We start from the raw sequence: 19743 nt of genomic DNA, 5'->3' as shown, positions 1-19743 counted from the left end.
TAACTCAAACGGCGCTGAGTAGGCACAGGCGAACGTCCCACCGTTCAGGACGGCAACTCGGTCGCCTTAGCTCCCTCGGTGGTCCTTCACGGGGTGACAGTTCGCCTGTGACTGCGCGCCTCCGAAATGGTTTTGTCACAAAGGGAGCGCCGTACATATGCACGCAATTCGGGAGTTCCGAGGCGGCTATCCACGGAATGAAGTGCACTCGTTCCGTGCAATGTTACGGTAATCTCTGGAGATCGGGTTGCACACACACACACACACACACACACACACACACACACACACACACACACACACACACACACACACACACACACACACACACACACACACACACACACACACACACACACACACACACACACACACACACACACACACACACCCACACACACACACACACACACACACACACACACCCTCTCTTGGACGGCTTAGCCCTTAAGGAACTAACGTGCGCCTTAAAAAAAACGACACAAGTGATCCTAAATATTCCATCCCATATTCTATCATTTAACAGCAGACGGCAAACAAAACTCTTGTGTTGTTAAATTAAAACAAAATGTTTTGATATCATGCTGGGATGGCATGTTAATCCAGCTGAATGTCTTTGACAATAATCATTCCAAGACCTCCAGTAAATGGTGTGTTTTTTTTCCCCCCTGAGGAAAGACACAGTGACCACGTTGAGCCAGTCAGTAACAACAATTAAAATGTTCCATCATGTGTTGGTTTATAGGAAAAGCTACCGCGGGCAGGACTTCATACTGTAGCCACTAAACAAGAAACTTGTTTCCAATTACCACTTGTATAAACAGCCTCATGGTGATCATAGCTCAAACCAGGAAATAGATACATTGTTCCAAGTTTCCAGTGTGTTCGATGCTCAGTTACCCTTTGGCTTATATATCCCTTAAATTAACGCCCTACAGTGTCACACGAAAGTAGCAGATCCACAAAGCACAAGCTCAGAACACGGCGCAAAGTGATGCGTTTTGAGCTGGTTGATCTGCTACTTTTGCTACTTTTGAATTTTAATCCTGAAAAGTAACAGTTTTTGTCATTTTCATTAGGAGGAAAACCCGGACTGGATCCGGTTCTTCAAATAGTAAAATCAACAGGAACTTCAGTTGACATTTATAAAAAAATAAAGTACAGCACTGGGTTTGGTGATGTTCTATATTGTCTGAATCAACTTTGTTTGCGTTCGTTTATGTGCTAAAATAGTGACTTTGAGAGCTGTTTTACCGTACAATGTAAGTCAATGAGGAGCATATTTTGGATTATCAATTTCTACTCAATGGAGCAATTATTTTTGATTTCTTGTCCACCTTTGTTGTTACATCATGGCAAGGTATCTACACAACCCAAACCTCTACCAAAGTGGTCTTGCCCTTTAAACTCCTCAATACTTTGTAAATTTGACCTTTGGCTAGTCTGTACTTGGTCTGCTCTTTTCCTCCCTCTACACCAAACCTACACAAAAACCTTTAGATCTGCTATTTTCTGCAAATGTCCCCCCCCCTTGAATAGGGACGCTAAGGTTCAAGTGGTTAATGTAAAAAAAAATATGTTCCTGTCAAACAAAGATTTGGTGCCCCCCCCCCCCTGTCGTAACTCTGAGGAACTCTGATCCCCTCCTTTGTTCCCTCTACACCAAATCTCTTCACTGAAAACGGAGTGAGCTTGTAGGGATGCTAGGGTTCATGCAAAGGTTAAGATGTCACTTAGATGCCTGCTAAATGCCTACATTGTAATTGTATGTGGTTAAAATGTTGTCTGTCACCTGATGAGCCACTTGGGGCATAGTGTCTCAGGTGGGAATCAGAAGGTTCCTGCCCGGTTCAATCCACTGTTCCCTCTATGTTAGTGTCAAAGTGTCCTTGAGCAAGACACTGAACCCCTAACTGCTCCTGATGAGCAGGTTGGTGCCTTGAAAAAAGGCCAGACTTTGACCTCCAGAAGCAAAGATTTGAGTTAAAAATGTTGTTTCAATAAATATATATGTATTAAAAGATTCCAAAATGGCAGATTTACAAGCTCATAGCGCGGCACTCGGTGCCGCGCTATGAGCTTGTAGATCTGCTATTTTTGAATAGCCCCAAAGTATAGAATAATGGTTTTAGCTCAAATCTAAAATGACACAGATGCGTTCCCGGATTGAATGGGTTAAAATGCTAATAAGAAAGGAAGGGTTTTGGACATAAAATGCACCATTCAGTGGTCGATCCATAGTGACTCCTGTGCTGGGCAGCTGAAGGGGTTAACAGCTCAGCAGACACTGAGCGACAGAACATACATTCATTACGCTCCTTTAAGGAATTTTCAGGATTCTTGAGATGCCAGCATGTTTTCCTCCTCCCTCCCTATTTTTCAGTGGTGGAAAAAGTACTTACATTTTTTTACTTAAGTAAAAGTGTCAATGCTGCAATGTAAAAAATACTCTGTTACAAGTAAAAGTCTGGTATTCAGAATTTATTGTATGGCATCAAAATATACTTAAAAGTACCAAAAGTAAAAGTATTCATTACGCAGATGGTCCGATTTCAAGTCTTCAAACTGTATAAAAATCTTTTGAAAATAGCAGATCTACAAGCTCACAATGTGTCCCGTGGCGACACATAATGAGCTTGTAGATCGGCTATTTTCAAATGGCCGAAGTGTATACAGGGCTGAAGTGGTTTGTAATAATAATCTAAATCTACAAAGTAACTAGTAACTAAAGTTTTAAAATAATTGCAATGGAGTAAAAGTACAATATTTGCCTTTGAGATGTAGTGGAGTAAAAGTATAGAAAATTGGAAATACTCCATTAAAGTAAAAGTACCTCAAAATTGTACTTAAGTACAGTACTTGAGTAAATGTACTCAGTTACTTTACACCACAGCTATTTTTACCCCCCTTTCACATTTTATATAACGTTTGTGCAAAGTAATTTTATTTGTACAAAATTAAGTCATGATGCGTAATAATAGCCATAGTCAGTCAATTAGTCAGTGAATCGGTCATTAATACAGCGTCAGATCAGGACAAGTTGTCTGAGGACACTTTACATTGTGGAGCAGGTCAAGTCGTTGTTGGAACCAGTGTTGCCATGTCTGCTTATTATAAGCGACTTTGGGCTTGTTTTTCTCTTGCAAAGTCGCTTGCAAATATTGGTAGTTGCGGTTTGCAGGTTATTGGGGCTTGTTTCTAAAGTGTTTCCAAAGGGCTTATTTGAGTTTCCTTCCTAATGTTGTTTATAAACAGAAGTTCTCAAACATTTTCACGTCAAGGACCCCCCAAATTAATGAAATGTATTTGTCCGCAGACCCCCATCTGAAAATATTTTATGCCAGGGACATGACAAGAGTTGTGTTGTTAAAATGTTTCAAAAATATTCCATATTTTTCAAACCTTTGCCAATTTTTTTTTTTTAATAGCAGAGCTCTTGTAGATCTTTCAAATAGCTGTGTGTGTGTGCGTGCGTGCGTGCGTTCATGTGGTCGCTTCTTTTGGGCTTGTCTTCGTAGACCTGGCCGCTTGTTTCTCTTGCAAAGTCTGGCATCACTGGTTGGAACTTAACTAACTAGTACATGTACAGTGGATAGAGGAGGTCTGTCTCTCTACTCTTCCATTGAGACAGGTAGACCCCGGTGTCTGGTAGGACACCTGCTGGTTGACAAGTAGTACTGCCCGAAGATCATAAGCCCAATATTCTCCCCAGGTTTAAATGGGGATTCCCTCTGGGATGGATGAGGGTTAGAATCCTGGGTGTTACAGTTACTACTAAGTTTAACTACCTCGCTCTAAAAATATGGAACTACCTCTCTCTAAAACAGGGGTCTTCAACGTTTTCAGGCCAAGGACCCCCTAGCTGAGAGAGAGATGAAGCAGGGACCCCCTCTATATTGTATGAAATTGTGTTTCAGATACATTTTTGCTGCTCTTTTTTCCATCTACACCTATAACTCTTAGCCAAAAATAGCCGATCTACAAGCTCACAACGCCTCGCGCTGCGAGGCGTTGTGAGCTTGTAGATCTGCTATTTTTGGCTAAAGTTCACCTCAGAAAAGGGATGCTAGGGGTCAAGTGGTTAATGTAAAAAAAACAATCATATCACACAAAGATTTGGCGGACCCCCTGTAGTAACTCTGAGGACCCCCTAGGGGTCCCGGACCCCCTGTTGAAGACCCCTGCTCTAGAATAATAATAATATTAATATCTCAGATTCATATAGCGCTTTTCTAAGTACCCAAAGTCACTTTACATGAAGGAGGGAGGGAAAGAAAATCAACTTTATTCGAAAAAGTGTAAACCGTAAAACAAGGTGGTGTGCAGTTAGCTGTGGGGAAAACAATATTGAAGAGGTGGGTTTTGAGATCAGTTTTGAAGGATGGGAGGGTGAGGGCTTGCTTCTTTGATGTTGTTGGGGGACTGCATTCCACAGGGATGGGGGGCAGCAACAGAAAAAGCCCTGTGGGCCAGTGTTGCCAGATTCTGTGAGAGAAACAAGCAACCAGGTCTAGGAAAAACAGCCCAAAAGAAGCAACTATGGGCCACATGAGCACTTTAACATATACATCAGCTATTTGAAAATAGCAGATCTACAAGTTCACAACGCGTCGCGATGCGACGCGTTGTGAGCTTGTAGATCGGCTATTTTCAAAAAGAATCGTGCAGGGAAATTATAATAAGCAGATCTAGCAACCCTGCTTGGGGACCACCAGGAGGTTGGTCTTGGGGACCACCAGGAGGTTGGCGTCACCAGACCTGTGGTGAACGGGAGGGAACATTAAAAAAAATACAAAAAGGAGGAAAGGCTATATAACAGAGCATTGGGGCCTCACCCTTAGTTAGTCTGTAATAGGAAAAAGCATTTTGTGTGTAATTGAGTGTTTTTTGGGGCTTTTCTGCTTTTAGTGATAGAATACAGGAGAGATTCAGGCTCGGGAATCAAACATGCGACTTGCTGACATTAGAGCCTATATGTGGTATATGCCTTAACCGCTAGGCCAGCAGTGCCCGTAATGAGTGTTTTTGATGGTGAGGTGCTTTATTACAGGGATGTGATGCTGCTAACGCTGCACTCTAACCTGTGTTTTGTTTTATTTTTTATTTTTTTATTATGTGACTCTCTAACACCCTAACCTGTGTTCCTCTGTCTGTCCTCATAGGATCACCAAGCCGCTGACGTTTGCAGACTGTGTGGGAGATGAGCTTCCTCTGGGCTGGGAGGTCATGTACGACCAGCAGGTGGGCGTCTACTACATCGACCACATCAACAGTGAGTACACGATAGCCTGGCATGGCCCGACTGATATCACTGCGTAGACATTAGTCTGGAATCTCTGTGTGGAAACTGCATTTCCAATGGGCTGGTTTAAAGAAATGCCTCTGGTAATAAACCTGCCCCAGTATTTGCATACTGGGCCCTGATTGGTGCCCCACAAACTTAGGGGGCAGCGAAATCCAATCATAACCGAGCAGGGCCAGACCAAATCTGCATGAACCCTGGCTAGCATCCGTACATGCTCACTTCGTTTTCAGTGAAGAGGTTTGGTGTAGAGGGAACAACATTTTTTTGCACTGGCAGATTGGTCTGGTCTGGGGAGGGTAGGCGGGGACATAGATTGGTGAAGCAATAGGAAGCGGCGCTGGAATCCAACGGCCTGGGTTTGGATCCGCCCTTCAAGACCATCGATAGGGCTCGCTCTTTCAGTCTACAGTGCCACAGTCGTCCTTGTCCCCCAGCAGCAGTTTGACAGATTGTTCTGTTCAACCTTTGACCCCAGCACAATGTCCGTTGTAGCCAGTCTGTCTGACAGTGTCACAAGTACAAGATTCCAGTGGGTGACTTAACTCTTCCCGTTTTCCCCGAAATTTTCATGTCAAGGCCCCCACATGCATATACATTTGACCCCGGACGTCCATCTGAAAATATTTTGTGCCAGGGACCCCCATAAGAGAAGATTTGCGTAAAAAAGAAAAACGTTTTCAAAATGTGTTAAAAATGTTCAAATCTTTCCTTAAATTCCCTTCAACACAGAGCGCTGTCAGCTCTCCACTTTTCTCCTGACCGTCGGTTCACTTCGACCGCTGATCAACAGCCACTGGTGTAACACAGTGGTTCTCAAAGTGGGGTCCGGGGGTCCTTGAGGGGGTTCCACGAGGTCCCCACATAGTTAGGAACCAAATGGACCCTTATGGGTCTGTAACTAAGAGAGTGTGCAAATGTACACTCCATTTTACACATCAGTGTTAAATTAACACATTAGCCTTAAAATCTTCTCTTGTGGGGGTCCCTGGTATATCTTTTCAAATGGGGGTCCGCAGGGCTAGTTATGTGTCAATTTGGGGGTCCTTGACATGACAAAGTTTGAGAACCTCTGGTGTAAAAAGGCGGGCACTAGTCTCTCTCCACAGTGAATGAGCACCGGCGGCCATTGTGAGCACCGCCACACACGGTTTATTCATGTACTCCAGGAGAAAAAGGTTTATTTGTAAAGAGGAAGCGTGGAGGAAAAGGCCTCTCTCACAACGCCGGGCTCCACGCATCCTGTGGCCTCGTCTCCTCAGACGTTTGAGCTCAACATCAACGCCGAGCGCACTGCCGGCCGGGACGGTCCTCCCCGTAGACATAAATACTGTACGTACAGTACATAAATACTGTACGTACACGCCGTGTAGACGTAAACACTGTATGTACCGTACACGCCTCATTGGCGGCCGGGGGCCGTAGGTCAAAGTCGCCGCCATGTTATCTGGGTCAGCTTTGTGACGACCAGTGTTGATTTCGTCGACTAAAACTATGACGAAAAATGTTCGTCGACTACCTTTCACTGACGAACTAAATAGAAACTAAGCTACGATGACTAAAACTATGTCTAAATATACTGACAATTTCGTCAACAAATAAAAAACTAAAATGTTAGTGAGGGACGAGTGGAGAAGAGATCCAGTAGAACAAAAAAACGAGTCATTTTATGTTTGGTTGCACTCGGGTGTTGCGCTCTGAAAATAGCAGATCTACAAGCTCACAACGTGTTACGCGTTGTGAGCTTGTAGATCGGCTATTTTCAGCGTGCAACCAAGTGTAAAATCCGCCATTACGACGCCATCAAGGCACCGCCAAAATAAATTTTAGTCGACTAAATCAACTGTAGATTTAGTCAACTATAATCTTATGATATTTAGTCGACTAAAACTTGACTGAAACTAAAACATTTCAGATGACTAAAATATGACTAAAACTAAATGGAATTTGATTCAAAAGACTATGACTAAAACTAAATAAAAATGTGCAAGAAATATGCCTGATTTTAGTACGTGAGACTAACATGTCTGTTACTACAGTATATAACTACATAACTGTAGTTCTGTTTCTCTCCATCTCTCTCTGTGTGTTCCTCAGAGACGACGCAGATCGAGAACCCGCGGACACAATGGCGCCAGGAGCAGGAGCGCATGCTGAAGGAGTACCTGGTGGTGGCCCAGGACGCCCTGAACGCCAAGAAGGAGATGTACCTGGTCAAACAGCAGCGTCTGGAGCTGGCTCAGGAGATGCTGCTGTTCCAGGAGCTGACCGAGGACGACAGCCGCTCGCTCATCAGCAGTGAGTTCATGGATTCAAACAGTTCTCAAGTCTCAGCCATCACTGATTTCACTCATTAACTCTTTTTGACTGCCAATGACGAGATTTCTCGCCATATTTTGATGTGGCCCACACCGCCAATGACGAGATTTTGTGTTTTCAGTGGTTTTCCACTAGATGCCGCCGTTCGCTCGCCTATGAGGCACTGTTTGGCTCGCAGAGGAGCAGCAGGTCACGTGATAGCAAAAAAATCACACCCAGTGTGAAGTGGGCGGTGTGGTCACAGTGGTCATCACAGAGATGGAAGTTCACTTAAAGAAAAGTAATATTGTGGACAACCATTGTACACCCCTAACTTAAAAAAACCCATAAATGTGTTTTTTTTAAGTGCATAGTCCTATTTATAGGGCTATGCACATGTGTCATGTTTCACTAGCCAATCACAGTCCTGAATAGACTGTGATTGGCCAATCACGGTGCAGGGTTAGGGGGGTACAATGGTGGCCAATCACAGCGCAGGGTTGGGGGGGTGCAATGGGTGGGGGGGTACAATGGTGGCCAATCACAGTGCAGCGAATGTCGATGTCCAAACCTCACATATAGGGGCGGTTTCATCGCCCAAAAAACAGCCCGTTCACTCAAACCTGTCAAAAGCAGCAGGAATGCAAAAGCAGGAAATGGTCAACATTGTCAAAGGCTTTTGGACGAATCAATGAATGAATGTCCACAGTGTTGTTTTTCCTCTAAGGCCGATACAATGTTATTTACAACTAATGAAGTACAGTAGCACATACTGCACTGTGTTTGGCCCTGAAGCCGGACTGATAAGGACTAAAGAACAGGATGGCAAACACTTTGAGTTGTTAATTCACCGGGGATTCCAACATGCAAGACAAGGGCAGCTTAGAGTTTGATCGTTAACATTTCGATTAAATTTAAACTTTCTAAATTACACTGTCTAAAAACAAAAGAAGACCTTTGAAGATGTGTTCAGATTGCTACACCATACCTCCCAGACACCAAAACTTGTGTTTCTATATCAGCGCTGTGAGCTTGTAGATCTACTCTTTTTGAATAGCCAAAGAAATCTAAAATGACACAGATGCGTTCGCGGTCTTAATGAGTTAATTTTAACAGATTCCTTATCTCTCTCTCTCTCTCTCTCTCTCGCTCTGTTTTCTGTCTTTCACTTTCTTTGTCTGATTCTCAACATTCTCTCTCTTCTTTTTTGTTTCCCTCTCTCTCTCCGCAGCACTCTCTGGCTCCTCTTCAAATGCAAAATATGACCCCGACCAAATCAAAGTGGAAATCGCTTGCAGGCGGGAGCGGGTAAGTCATTACTATATCACCCAGAGAACAATAGGCTGTGGACGTCAGAGCATAGTGTGCGTGGTCCCCGCCAGGGGGGTTTGGCTGAAGGGCGGGGGGCCCCCTTTCTGCAGGCTTTAGGAGGGTGTGGCCCCCCCTACAGGATGCGCTGTGACCCGGCAGCTCCGGACAAGGGAGGGGGGGGGGGGCTCTCTGGAGGATGAGGATGAGTTCATCGTCAGAGAGGAGGAGGGGTCATGTGGGGGAAGTCTGCAGTCTGTTGCCATGTCTGCTTATTATAAGCCTCTTTGGGCTTTTTTTTCTCCTGTAAAGATCCTTGTAAATATTGGTTGGTTGCAGGGTTTTTTTTTGGGGGGGGGGGGGGTTCCAAAGACCTCTCATGTTTTAAAGCGAACATTTTTAACTCCGATCTGTGCTTCTGCATATTTTGAGATGGGGGTCCGCGGCCAAATACATAACATTTTGCGTGGTTCTTGACATGGAAAAGTTGGATGACCACTGATATGGCAACACACATTAGGATTTAGAAAACATTTTTACATTATGTATTTGGCCGCGGACCCCCATCTCAAAAGACCCCCCCCCCCAAGAAGCAAGGATTTGAGTTACAAATGTTCACTTTAAAAATAGATTTTTTAAAAATAGCAGATCTACAAGCTCAAAACGAGCCGCAATTTCGAGCTTGTAAGATCTGCTATTTTTGATGCTTTTGCGTGACGCTGTAGTATGATCAAGCAGGGCGTTAATTTATGAAAAAACACAAAAAGTTTAAATATTGAGAAGAGCTTTTCCTGCCCCGACAGCAACCATATGTTTGTCTAAACACAGTGGAGTGTTTGCCTGTCGGGGGGGGGAAAGCCCTTAGTAAGCATTTTCCCAGGCTGCCACTGGGCTGGGCAGAGGCAGTGAGAGAAGAAGTCCATTGTGTGGTGGGTGCGGGGCAATGCTAACGGCGGCGTGGCCCCCAACATGCGTAACGGGGTGTGGTGGCCCCGGCTGGTGGTGGCCTTGTGTCCTTCCTTAGGCCTGTCACGATTATTACATAATCGTCTCTATTATTTTTTGCATAATCGTCATAATCGTTTCCGTGTTGAAAAATGTTCACACATTTCACACACAAATGCTCATAGCGCGGCACAGAGTGCCGCGCTATGAGCTTGTAGATCTGCTATTTTTGAAAAATCTTGTTTTGAAATATTTTTTCCAAATATTTGAATATATAAAGGGAACATGAAAAAGTTTGAGAACCACTAGCCTCGGAAACCCAGGCTTTTTTTTTTGTTACAAAAGAAAAAAAGCCTGGGGGAGCGATGCAAGAACGATGGTCTTGGACCTTGTTATCTCCTAACCAATCAGAGTGCAGAGGGGCGTCGCTCTAAATTTGGTGACGTCAGCGTGCTCCGTGCACAGGCCGAGGGGGGGAGGGGAGGGGAGGCGGGGACATAGATTGGTGAAGCAATAGGAAGCCACGCACAAATCCAGGCGGCTGTGTTTGGGTCCGCCCTTCAAGACCATGGATTGAGCTCGTAGCCTCAGGCTAGAGAACCACTGACATAGAAACATACGTTTTTCAAAAAACTGTTACAAATGTTTGCCTTAAAAATATAAATATATATTAGATTATTAGATATATATATAGATTTGCACAGATTTTCACGATTTTTCAAAAATGGAAGACCTGAGCGCCAGATCTGCTATTTTTTTTGTAGCCAAAGAAATCTAAAAATGACGCAGATTTTTTCCCGGTCTAAATGGGTTAAATATGTCAATAATGTCTCTGTATATTTCAGTTATTTGTCATATCTGCCCTGTGCAATTTTGATTACAAAGCCTAAAAGGCTTCATAATATGTTCCAATGTTCAAATGGCCAAACGCACAATTAAATCGTTATTCGCAATTACTTGAGTGACAATCATCTTAAACATGTAACGGTGACAGTCCTACGTTGTGTCCCTTGTGTCCCCACAGCTCTCCAAACTGAAACAGGAGCTGGCCCAGATGAAGCAAGAGCTGCAGTATAAGGAAATGGGAGTGGAGACCCTGCAAGAGTGAGTGTTTCTCTCTCTCTCTCTCTCTCTCTCTGTGTGTCGGACCACCATAGTCCACACCCTTCCTCCCTCATCCACCCTTCTCCTTCCTAACCCACCCCTCCCTCGCTCACAAATTCTTCTTCTCGCGTTGGGCCGGGGCTAATGTGTCGAAATTCTTTTAGAACCCCAATTAGAAAAACAGCAATATCGAAAATGTGTCTTTCAATGGGAAGTGATAATTGATCCAAAAATGATCTGTGCCGCTGTGTTCCTTCAATCAAACCCATGTTGGAGTAAAAAAACATCCAACAACAAAGCGTAGAGTTACGTATCTAACGTTCAGAGAGAGAGAGAGAGAGCGGCGATACGGAGACGAGCGAGGATCGGTTTTGTTTTTGTTTGGATCTGTAAATAAATATCACATGGTCCAGCTCTCTACGCTTGTACACAGTGAAATCCCAGCCTGTTCCAAGCCGTCTCACTCCCATTTATACTTCACTTTGTATCTGTCTTTGTCAGCACATCACAGGTTTACAGAAGTAAAAAAAGTGGATGAAATGTGTTTTCGTCGCGACGCGTTGTGAGCTTGTAGATCTGCTATTTTCAGAGCGCAACACCCGAGTGCAACCAAACATAAAATGACTTGTCTTTTAGTTCTACTGGATCTCTTCTCCACTAGTCCCTACCTAACATTTTAGTCTAGTTTTTATTTGTTGACAAAATTGTCAATATATTTAGTCTTAGTTTTCATCATAGCTTAGTTTTTATTTAGTTTTTATTGAGTTTTCGTCAGTGAGGTAAAAAGGTAGTCGACAAACATTTTTCGTCAAACATATTTAAGCTATATTTCCCCCCTGATTTCTCTCTTCGGTAATATAACACACCACCACGCAAAACAGTTAATTTACAGAAACTCTTCCAGCCATAGGTTTTAACACAACTTAACGATGTCTGTAGCTATTGTTCCGGTCGGTGGAGCAGCAAATCACTGTTTTTTTCCCTTTCTTTCAAGATCAGAAACTCAAAAAGCGTTCTCCGTGTGTAAACATAAGCGAGGTCTTTGAACGCTGACAGAGAGATACTGTTCTTCCTTCGCCACAGATTTACGCACTCGTTGTTTTCGTTGTTGTTGTTTAGTTTTGTCATCGCCGTGTGTTCGTTTGTGCGAGGGCTTTTTCAAAACGTATACTGTACTCTACATGGTTGCTTTTTTTTTTTTTTTTTTTTGGTATGCTGGGAACATTTTTGAGCAGCTCGGGGAAAAAGAAAGTTGGAAATAGAAAACTCCACCTCTCGGAGAGAAAGAGAGTGTTTGAGAAAAAGGCCACAGAGGGAGAGAGAGAGAGGCAGAGAGAGAGAAAGAGAGATAGAGGGAGAGAGAGGCAGAGAAAGGGAGGGAGAGAGAGAGGCAGAGAGAGAGAGAGAGAGAGAGATTTTTGCTGGAAAAGGGACTCCACCTCAGGAAGAGGATACAGCCGTGGAGTACAGGGAGCCAAGGCTCAGGCTGGAGAGGAAGTTACTCCACAGAGAGAGAGAGAGAGAGAGAGGGAGAGTGGGAGAGAAAGAGCAGTGCTGGAAAGTAACTAAGTACATGTACTCAACTACTGTACTTAAGTACAATTTAGATATTTATTTACTTTTACTTTTACTCCACTACAATTATTTGAAACTTTACAAAACATACATTAACCACTTCAGCTGTATTTAAACTTGGCAAAACTGGCAATTTGAAAATAGACGAAAATAGACTAAAATAGACGAAAATAGACAAAAATAGCCGACAAGCTCACAACGCGTCACTTCGCGACACGTTGTGAGCTTGTAGATCGGCTATTTTCAAAGTTTTATACATTTGAAAACTTGTGAAATTGGACCTTACGCATAATAAGTACTTTTGCTTTTGCTACTTTAAGTACATTTTAATACCAATACTTTTACTCAAGTACATTTTGAATTCTGAACTTTTACTTAAGTAAAACATTTTAGCACTTTTTCCACCACTGAGAAATAGAGAGAGAGAGAGAGAGGGAGAGAGAGAGGGAGGGAGAGAGAGAGAGAGAGAGAGAGAGAGTTTGAAAAACACAGCTATCTGGCAGTGAATTCCTCCTCACTTCCTGAGTGCTGGCAAGGCTCCTTATCTCTTAGATAATACACAAGTGGAGTGATTCCCAGAATAGACAGGAGGAGAAATACAACACACAGCTTGCAGAAAACATGGAATCCACGCATCCTCTTCCAGGAGTTTTTTTTTTCTTCCGTGTGTGTTTGCATTGTGTGTGTGTGTGTGTTTGTGTTTGTATTACTATACGTGTGAGGACCAAACGTCCCCACAAGTGTAGTTGAATATGAGAGATAGAGGACCATTGAGATAGAGGACCAAATGTGTTTTTTTTTACAGATGCATTTACGATTAGAAAAAAAGACGCGGGTTTGGTTCAGGATTAGACAGTTGTGCGACTGGTGGTGTCCTCCACTGAAAAATAGCCGATTTACAAGCTCCACAAACGCTTTGTGAGCTTGTAAATCGGCAATTTTTCGGCTTCGGGCTTCTGGTTAAAAATGGCATTCATAAAATCACTTGTCTTAAAATGTTGATGTCCTCACAAGTATAGTATACAAACCTGTGTGTGTGTGTGTGTGTGTGTGTGTGTGTTTCATTGTTTGGTAGGGCTTTTAGGCCAGGGCAGGGTGGAGGAAGGGGGACCCCCCCCCCCCCCCGTGGTGGTTGTTGTTTTCAATGTCAGCTGTTCTTGGCAAACAGCAAACATGGCTAATTATTGGTGCGTGTCACGTCTCATCAGGCGAACGGCCCGATGAGAGTGGCTTGTGGCATCCTCCTCCTCCTCCTCCTCCTCCTCCTCCTCCTCCTCCTCCTCCTCCTCCAACCACGATTCATCACGTCATGGCAGGGAGAGTGTTTGTGTTCTGTGTGAAAGTTGTCCTGGGATTCAGAAGCAGAGTGACGAGCTGTGCTTCTCAGTCGGGGAGCTAACGTGACAACGCCTACTAAGTAGGCTTTACTTAGTAGTGTCACGACTCAGCCCCCCAAAAAGAACAGATCTACAAGCTAACAACGAGTCACAGGTTTCCCCGCCTCATCGCCTGTCATCTCCGCGCGCACACACACACGCACACACACCTACAAGCCCAACTGTGTGTGTGTGTGCATTTTGGCACACTGCAGTCCTACAGCGTTTGCCAGTGGGATCACCATGTATTCCGTGACGGTATGATCTTTGTTAAATAGTACATGAATGACACCAATGACTACAATGTCACGAATGGAGTACGTTTTGTAGGATCGTTTAACCCGTTACCGAGCAGTGCGCGATGCGTGCTTGAGTGGAGACATCCATGCACTGCAGTTTTTTAAGTTTTTTTTTAAAGATTTTTTTTTTTTGGCTTTTATGCCTTTATTGATAAGACAGTAAGGGCAGGTACACACTGTAGGACTTTTAAAGTGGTCGGGGGTCGTCTGATCGTTAAGCATTTCACACTACAGGAGATTATTTCCTGAAATCGGCTGTCATATATCGTTGTGGTTTTCACACTATAGATTGATCCCCGACCAGGTATTACACACTGTAGGATAGTTCACTAGGATGCTGTCCAGAGTCAGACCCAATACATACATGTATTTGTTTTTATTCCAATTCATTTTAATCGACGTCTCCCGTGATATATCTCCCTCTCCCTCTCCCTCACTCTCTCTCTCTCTCTCTCTCTCTCTCTCTCTCTCTCTCTCTCTCTCTCTCTCTCTCGTCAGAAGCAGTCAGTGTTGCCATGTCCGCTTATTATAAGCGACTTTGGGATTGTTTTTCTGTTGCTTGAAAGTGTGGTTGCTTATTTGGTCTTGTTTCCTAATGTTGTTTGAGCCAGTTGTTCTTAAACATTTTCATGGCAAGGACCCCCAAATTAATATTTGTCTGCAGACCTCCCCCCTGCTGAAAATATGTTGTGCCATAGACCCCCATACAAGATCTGTGTGGATTTGGAAAATATTCCACAATTTTCTCAAGATTTTTCTTTGAAAATAGCTGCGATGCGTTGTGAGCTTGTAGATAGATCTGGTTGCTTATTTCTCTAGCCAAATCTGGCAACGACAAACAAAAAAGGCATGCGAGGCTAAACAGTGACAGACACGCTGCTCACGCAGACACGCACACGCATATTACACACACACACACACACACACACACACACACACACACACACACACACACATTACACACAGCTCACGCTCTCTCTCATTCAGTTTTCTAATATTTATCTTAAAACAGGACTAGGACGGTAATATTGCGGGGGAGGGTCTGTTTGTTGTTGTTTGGTCAGGTCCAGTCAGTGATCCTCTCCTAGCCACCACAGTGGCTGCTGTAATGTGCTATCATTGGCTGTAGCGTGGATCTCCTCGCAGACCCTTTCATACTGTATGATACCGTCTGATCTTCTGTCTGCGACAGGGCCGAATATCTAACCAGATAGATATTTGAAAACGGTCGCAAAGCCATCGCAGAGCGGATGATCGCGGCCAAATCGTCTCGCTGAGCCTTTCACACACAGCGAGCATTATCTCGCCGATCAAAGGCCGATCTGCGTCAGATCGGGAGGTTTTGTCGGCGAGCGCCAAAAAAGGTCGCGGACAGCATAATCGGACCAAATATCCTGCAGTGTGTACCTGCCTTTAAAGGGGTAGTTCACCCCCAAAATAACTTTTTTTCTATTGATTACTCACCCCATGGAGCCTTGAATTCATGGATATTTTTTTGTTTTTGTCGCATTCCTTCCTTTATTATTTGATTATAATAAATTTGTCCCCATTGATTCCGGTAGGAGACACAAATGCATTTGTGTCTCCTACCGGAATCAATGGGGACACATTTATTAAAATCAAATTATTGGCTTAGGAATGTGACAAAAACAAAAAAATATCTATGAATTCAAGGCTCCAGGTGGTGAGGAATCAATAGAAAAAAAGTTATTTTGGGGGTGAACTACCCCTTTAAGTAGGCTGACAGGAACTGGGGAGTGACATGCAGCTTAGGCCGTCGGGATCGGGACTCGAACCCACGACACGCGGTCAGTCTACACTGAGCCTAGGTGCCCGGACCGCTACGCCAGTGCCCAGGCCCCATGCACTGCTGTTTTTGAAAAATATAGTCATGTAAATCCGCCGCGAGTCATGGGCCGCCGTGACGCTGCGTTTATGAGACATAATCTCTAATGATCTGAACGTTTATGAAGTGAATGGGTGATGGCAGGTGTTCGGTAACGTGGGGACGGTTACCTAATATCTCTGATCTCCTGCGGAGGTCCCGTGGCCCCTAAACCCACAGCGTGAAGATCACCTGCACTGGGCACAGGCTTTGGAACGTTGGGTTTTTCTATCCTTAACCCATTGAGACAGGGGAAGAATCATTGTGTCATTTTTAAGATTTCTTTGGCTATTCAAAAATAGCAGATGTACTAGCTCGTAGTGCGGCAAGCTTGTATCCGGCCAAATACATATAATTTTGGGGGTCCTTGACATGAAAAAGTTTGAGAACCACTGATATTATAGCAAAATACGTTAAAAAAAAAAGTATTTAGAAGACTTTTGTAGAATCCCCCAGAAGCAAAGATTTGAGTTAAAAATGTTCGCTTAAAAAAAAAGAAGAAAAAAAAATTATGTATATACAGTATATATATATATATATATATTCAAGGATTTGCACAAATGTTCACGATTTTTCAAAAATAGTAGATCTACAAGCTCATAGAGCTATGAGCTTGTAGATTTACTATTTTTTAATAGCCAAATAAATATAAAAACAACACAAATGCGTTCCCGGTCTTAATGGGTTAAGCCTGCGTGCGCATAACTCCAGAGGACGTAGCTACTGTATATGCGTTTGGAGACCTCTCACTCTGCATGAAAAGATTACAGCGGCGCCGGTCCCGACTCCTTGGAAATCCTTCTAGCATGCAAGCTGCTCGGTCCAGGTCTTAACTGAGCCAGATCTGCAATTGTATAGAACTGAATGACTGTTAAAGGGATAGTTCACCCAAACAATTACTTATTTTATATCAATTACACACCCCATAGAGCATTGAATTCATGGAGTTTTTTTTTGTTTTTGTCGCATTCCTAAGCCAATAATTTGACTCCATTGAGTCAATGGAGACTCTTTGAGTCTGCCGGTCATCAAAGTATTGGCTCAGGAATGCGACAAAAGCTAAAAAATCTCCATGAATTCAAGGCTTCATGGGGTGTGTAATTGATAGAAAATAAGTAATTTTGGGGGGGGACTATCCCTTTAACTCATTGAGTGCCATTGACGTGTTTCACGTGTTTTATCTCGGCTCCTAAGCACTTTTTTTTACTATGTATTTTTTTTCCAGACATGTTATTTTCAAAGGCAGACAATTAATGTCAACAAGGTCGCGATGACCTCGTTGACATTTGTGAAACCACACAGTGCAACCCTTAGTGATTAGCACCCATCAGGGGATAGATTATACTGGAGATAAAAATGCGGTCACTAGGCTACTTGAAAAAGGTAAGAAAATTGAAAAATTACTGGCACAGTACGCACATATTTTTCTATTTCATTGGCAATGAATGAGTTAATGGGCCTAATTCAGGGCATTATTAGTCACGGGAATAATGACCGATTTATTTGTTTATTTGAGTCTCATTTCGAACCAATGCTTACTGGATTCATAGCTTTAGGTGCGTGTGCGCATGTACGTGTGTGTGTGTGTGTCAGTGTGTGTGTGTGGGGGGTGCTACAGGCACTAAGAAGGTAGCAGGTCTGTTTTTTCTTTTTTCTTTTTTCTTTTGCTAAGCATATAAACTCTCGGGCCCTGCCAATGGGGTGGGTGGGGTTAGCTAGGGATGGGTGGGGGTGGGATGGGGTGGAGGCGGAGGTGGGGTGGGGTGGGGGACACAAAGCAGCGCTTGTTTTGAGAGGAAGAGGCAGGGTCCGCGGACGAACAGTACCTGCTGTTGAAGAAGAGGGGAGCGGAGGAAGCCAGCTGTGGCGAGCTAGCGCCCGCGGACGCGTGCCAGGGCCCTGGCCCCAGTGATGTAGACCGCACCGCTCTGCACGTACCGCTGGCACACACACACGCACACACACACACACACACACACACACACACACACACACACACACACACACACACACACACACACACACACACACACACACGTTTGTATCACTATACTTGTGAGGACATCAGTATTTTAGGATGTTGATTTCATGAATGGCAATTTATTTATATTTATTTTTGGGCCATTTTTAAACCATGTTAAAACGTATAAATCAGGCATAACTCCATGACCATAATCCCTAAATATAACCTCTAAATGCCTAATCCTAACCTGAATATTTTTCTTTTTATTGTAAGCCTAATACTTAAGTAATATATATATATATTTTTCACCATAAAAACTAAATTGTCCACAAAATGTCTATTTCTCAAATTCTACCATATACTTGTGGGGACATTTGGCTCTCACATGTATAGTAAAACAAGTACACACACACACACACACACACACACACACACACACACACACACACACACACACACACACACACACACACACACACACACACACACACACACACACACCGTGGTTGAACCACCCACAGATGAACAGCAGGGCAGTGGAGTGGTTAGCATAGTGTGTGTGCTAGGCTAGCGTAGGTCGTCACAATGCTAGCACAGTAAAACCCAGTGGATGGATTCTGGAGGTGAATCAGCACTCCAGGCTTAAGAATACCTTTTCAGGTGTTTTTTTTATTTCTAACCCCCATTCAGTTTGCTCAGCATGTATTAGAAGCATGAGTGGTGGTGTGGTCTGGTTGTATTGTACTGTAATATTGATGTTAGGGCTGCGTGCGATGGTTAATCAATCTTATTGATTTGATTTTAATAAAATAATTGAGTTTGGAGGCAAAACATTTCAATTGGCACCTAGGCTCAATGTAGCCTGACAGCGTGTCGCGAGTTCGAGTCCCGATCCTGACGAACTTTGCTGTGCGTCACTCCCCATCTTTCTCTCCCCATTGCATGTCAAACTACTGTTCTATCAATAAAGGCACAAAAAAAAAAGTCTATTGATTTATTTTTATAGACACCGCTTTGTGTCGGGCTCTATCACCCTGATGCGGAAAAATGCAAACAAAAAAGTATTATTTTCCGACAGGATGGGTGTCTAAGCCTTGTTGTCTTGTCGTTGCGGTGCAGGATCGACAGAAAGATGTCCAGCAGTCAGACCAACTACAAGCTGGACGAGGCGCAGGCCATCTTCAACGAGCTGCGGAGCATCAAGAAAGCCATCAGTACAGGCGAGAGAGAGAGGCAGGATCTCATCCAGGTATGTGCTTTATGTCAACGCCTCCACCATCACCACTACACTCCCTAGTACAACATGTCAAGCGAGTCGCCGCGTTCATGATCATAGTTGTGTGGGCTGTTGAATGGAGGCTGTTTTCGCCAAAAAGCAACACAAACAGAGAAAAAGACATTCTTCCACATCGAATAACAAGGAAATGAATGGGCTGGTTTTTTTTTTGCGATCACGTGACCCGCTGCTCCTCTGCTTCACAGAGAGCCAAACAGTGACCCATAGGCGAGCCAACAGCGCCATCTATTGGAAAACCACTGAAAACACAAAATCTCGAGACTGGACCTTCGCAAAATATGACGAGAAATCTCGTCATTGGCAGTCAAATAGTTAATGATAAAATATTGACAGACTTTGTGTAAACCTGCTAATATGGAATGTGTTAAACTAAATTAAATAAAAAACTTGA

General features: G+C 43.6%; 1 protein-coding gene across 2 annotated transcripts in view; it reads left to right on the top strand.

Moving 5' to 3' along the window:
* Positions 1-19743, top strand: part of wwc3 (WWC family member 3) — a 96794-nt gene that overhangs the window by 42913 nt on the left and 34138 nt on the right. The window contains exons 2-6 of one of the 2 annotated variants that reach the window (XM_080429821.1): positions 5163-5272; positions 7400-7600; positions 8832-8908; positions 10878-10957; positions 19175-19304. In XM_080429821.1, coding sequence (XP_080285947.1) covers positions 5163-5272; positions 7400-7600; positions 8832-8908; positions 10878-10957; positions 19175-19304 — 598 coding nt within the window. Of the gene's footprint in view, positions 1-5162; positions 5273-7362; positions 7601-8831; positions 8909-10877; positions 10958-19174; positions 19305-19743 lie in introns of both variants that reach the window. The other variant, XM_080429822.1, reaches the window with a different exon arrangement.

Source organism: Gymnoscopelus braueri (genome assembly GCF_963280865.1).
Source record: "Gymnoscopelus braueri genome assembly, chromosome: 6".
Classification (NCBI taxonomy): Eukaryota; Metazoa; Chordata; class Actinopteri; order Myctophiformes; family Myctophidae; genus Gymnoscopelus; species Gymnoscopelus braueri.
The sequence above is the reverse complement of the archived record's forward strand: the minus strand, read 5'-3'. Positions and strand labels throughout refer to the sequence as shown.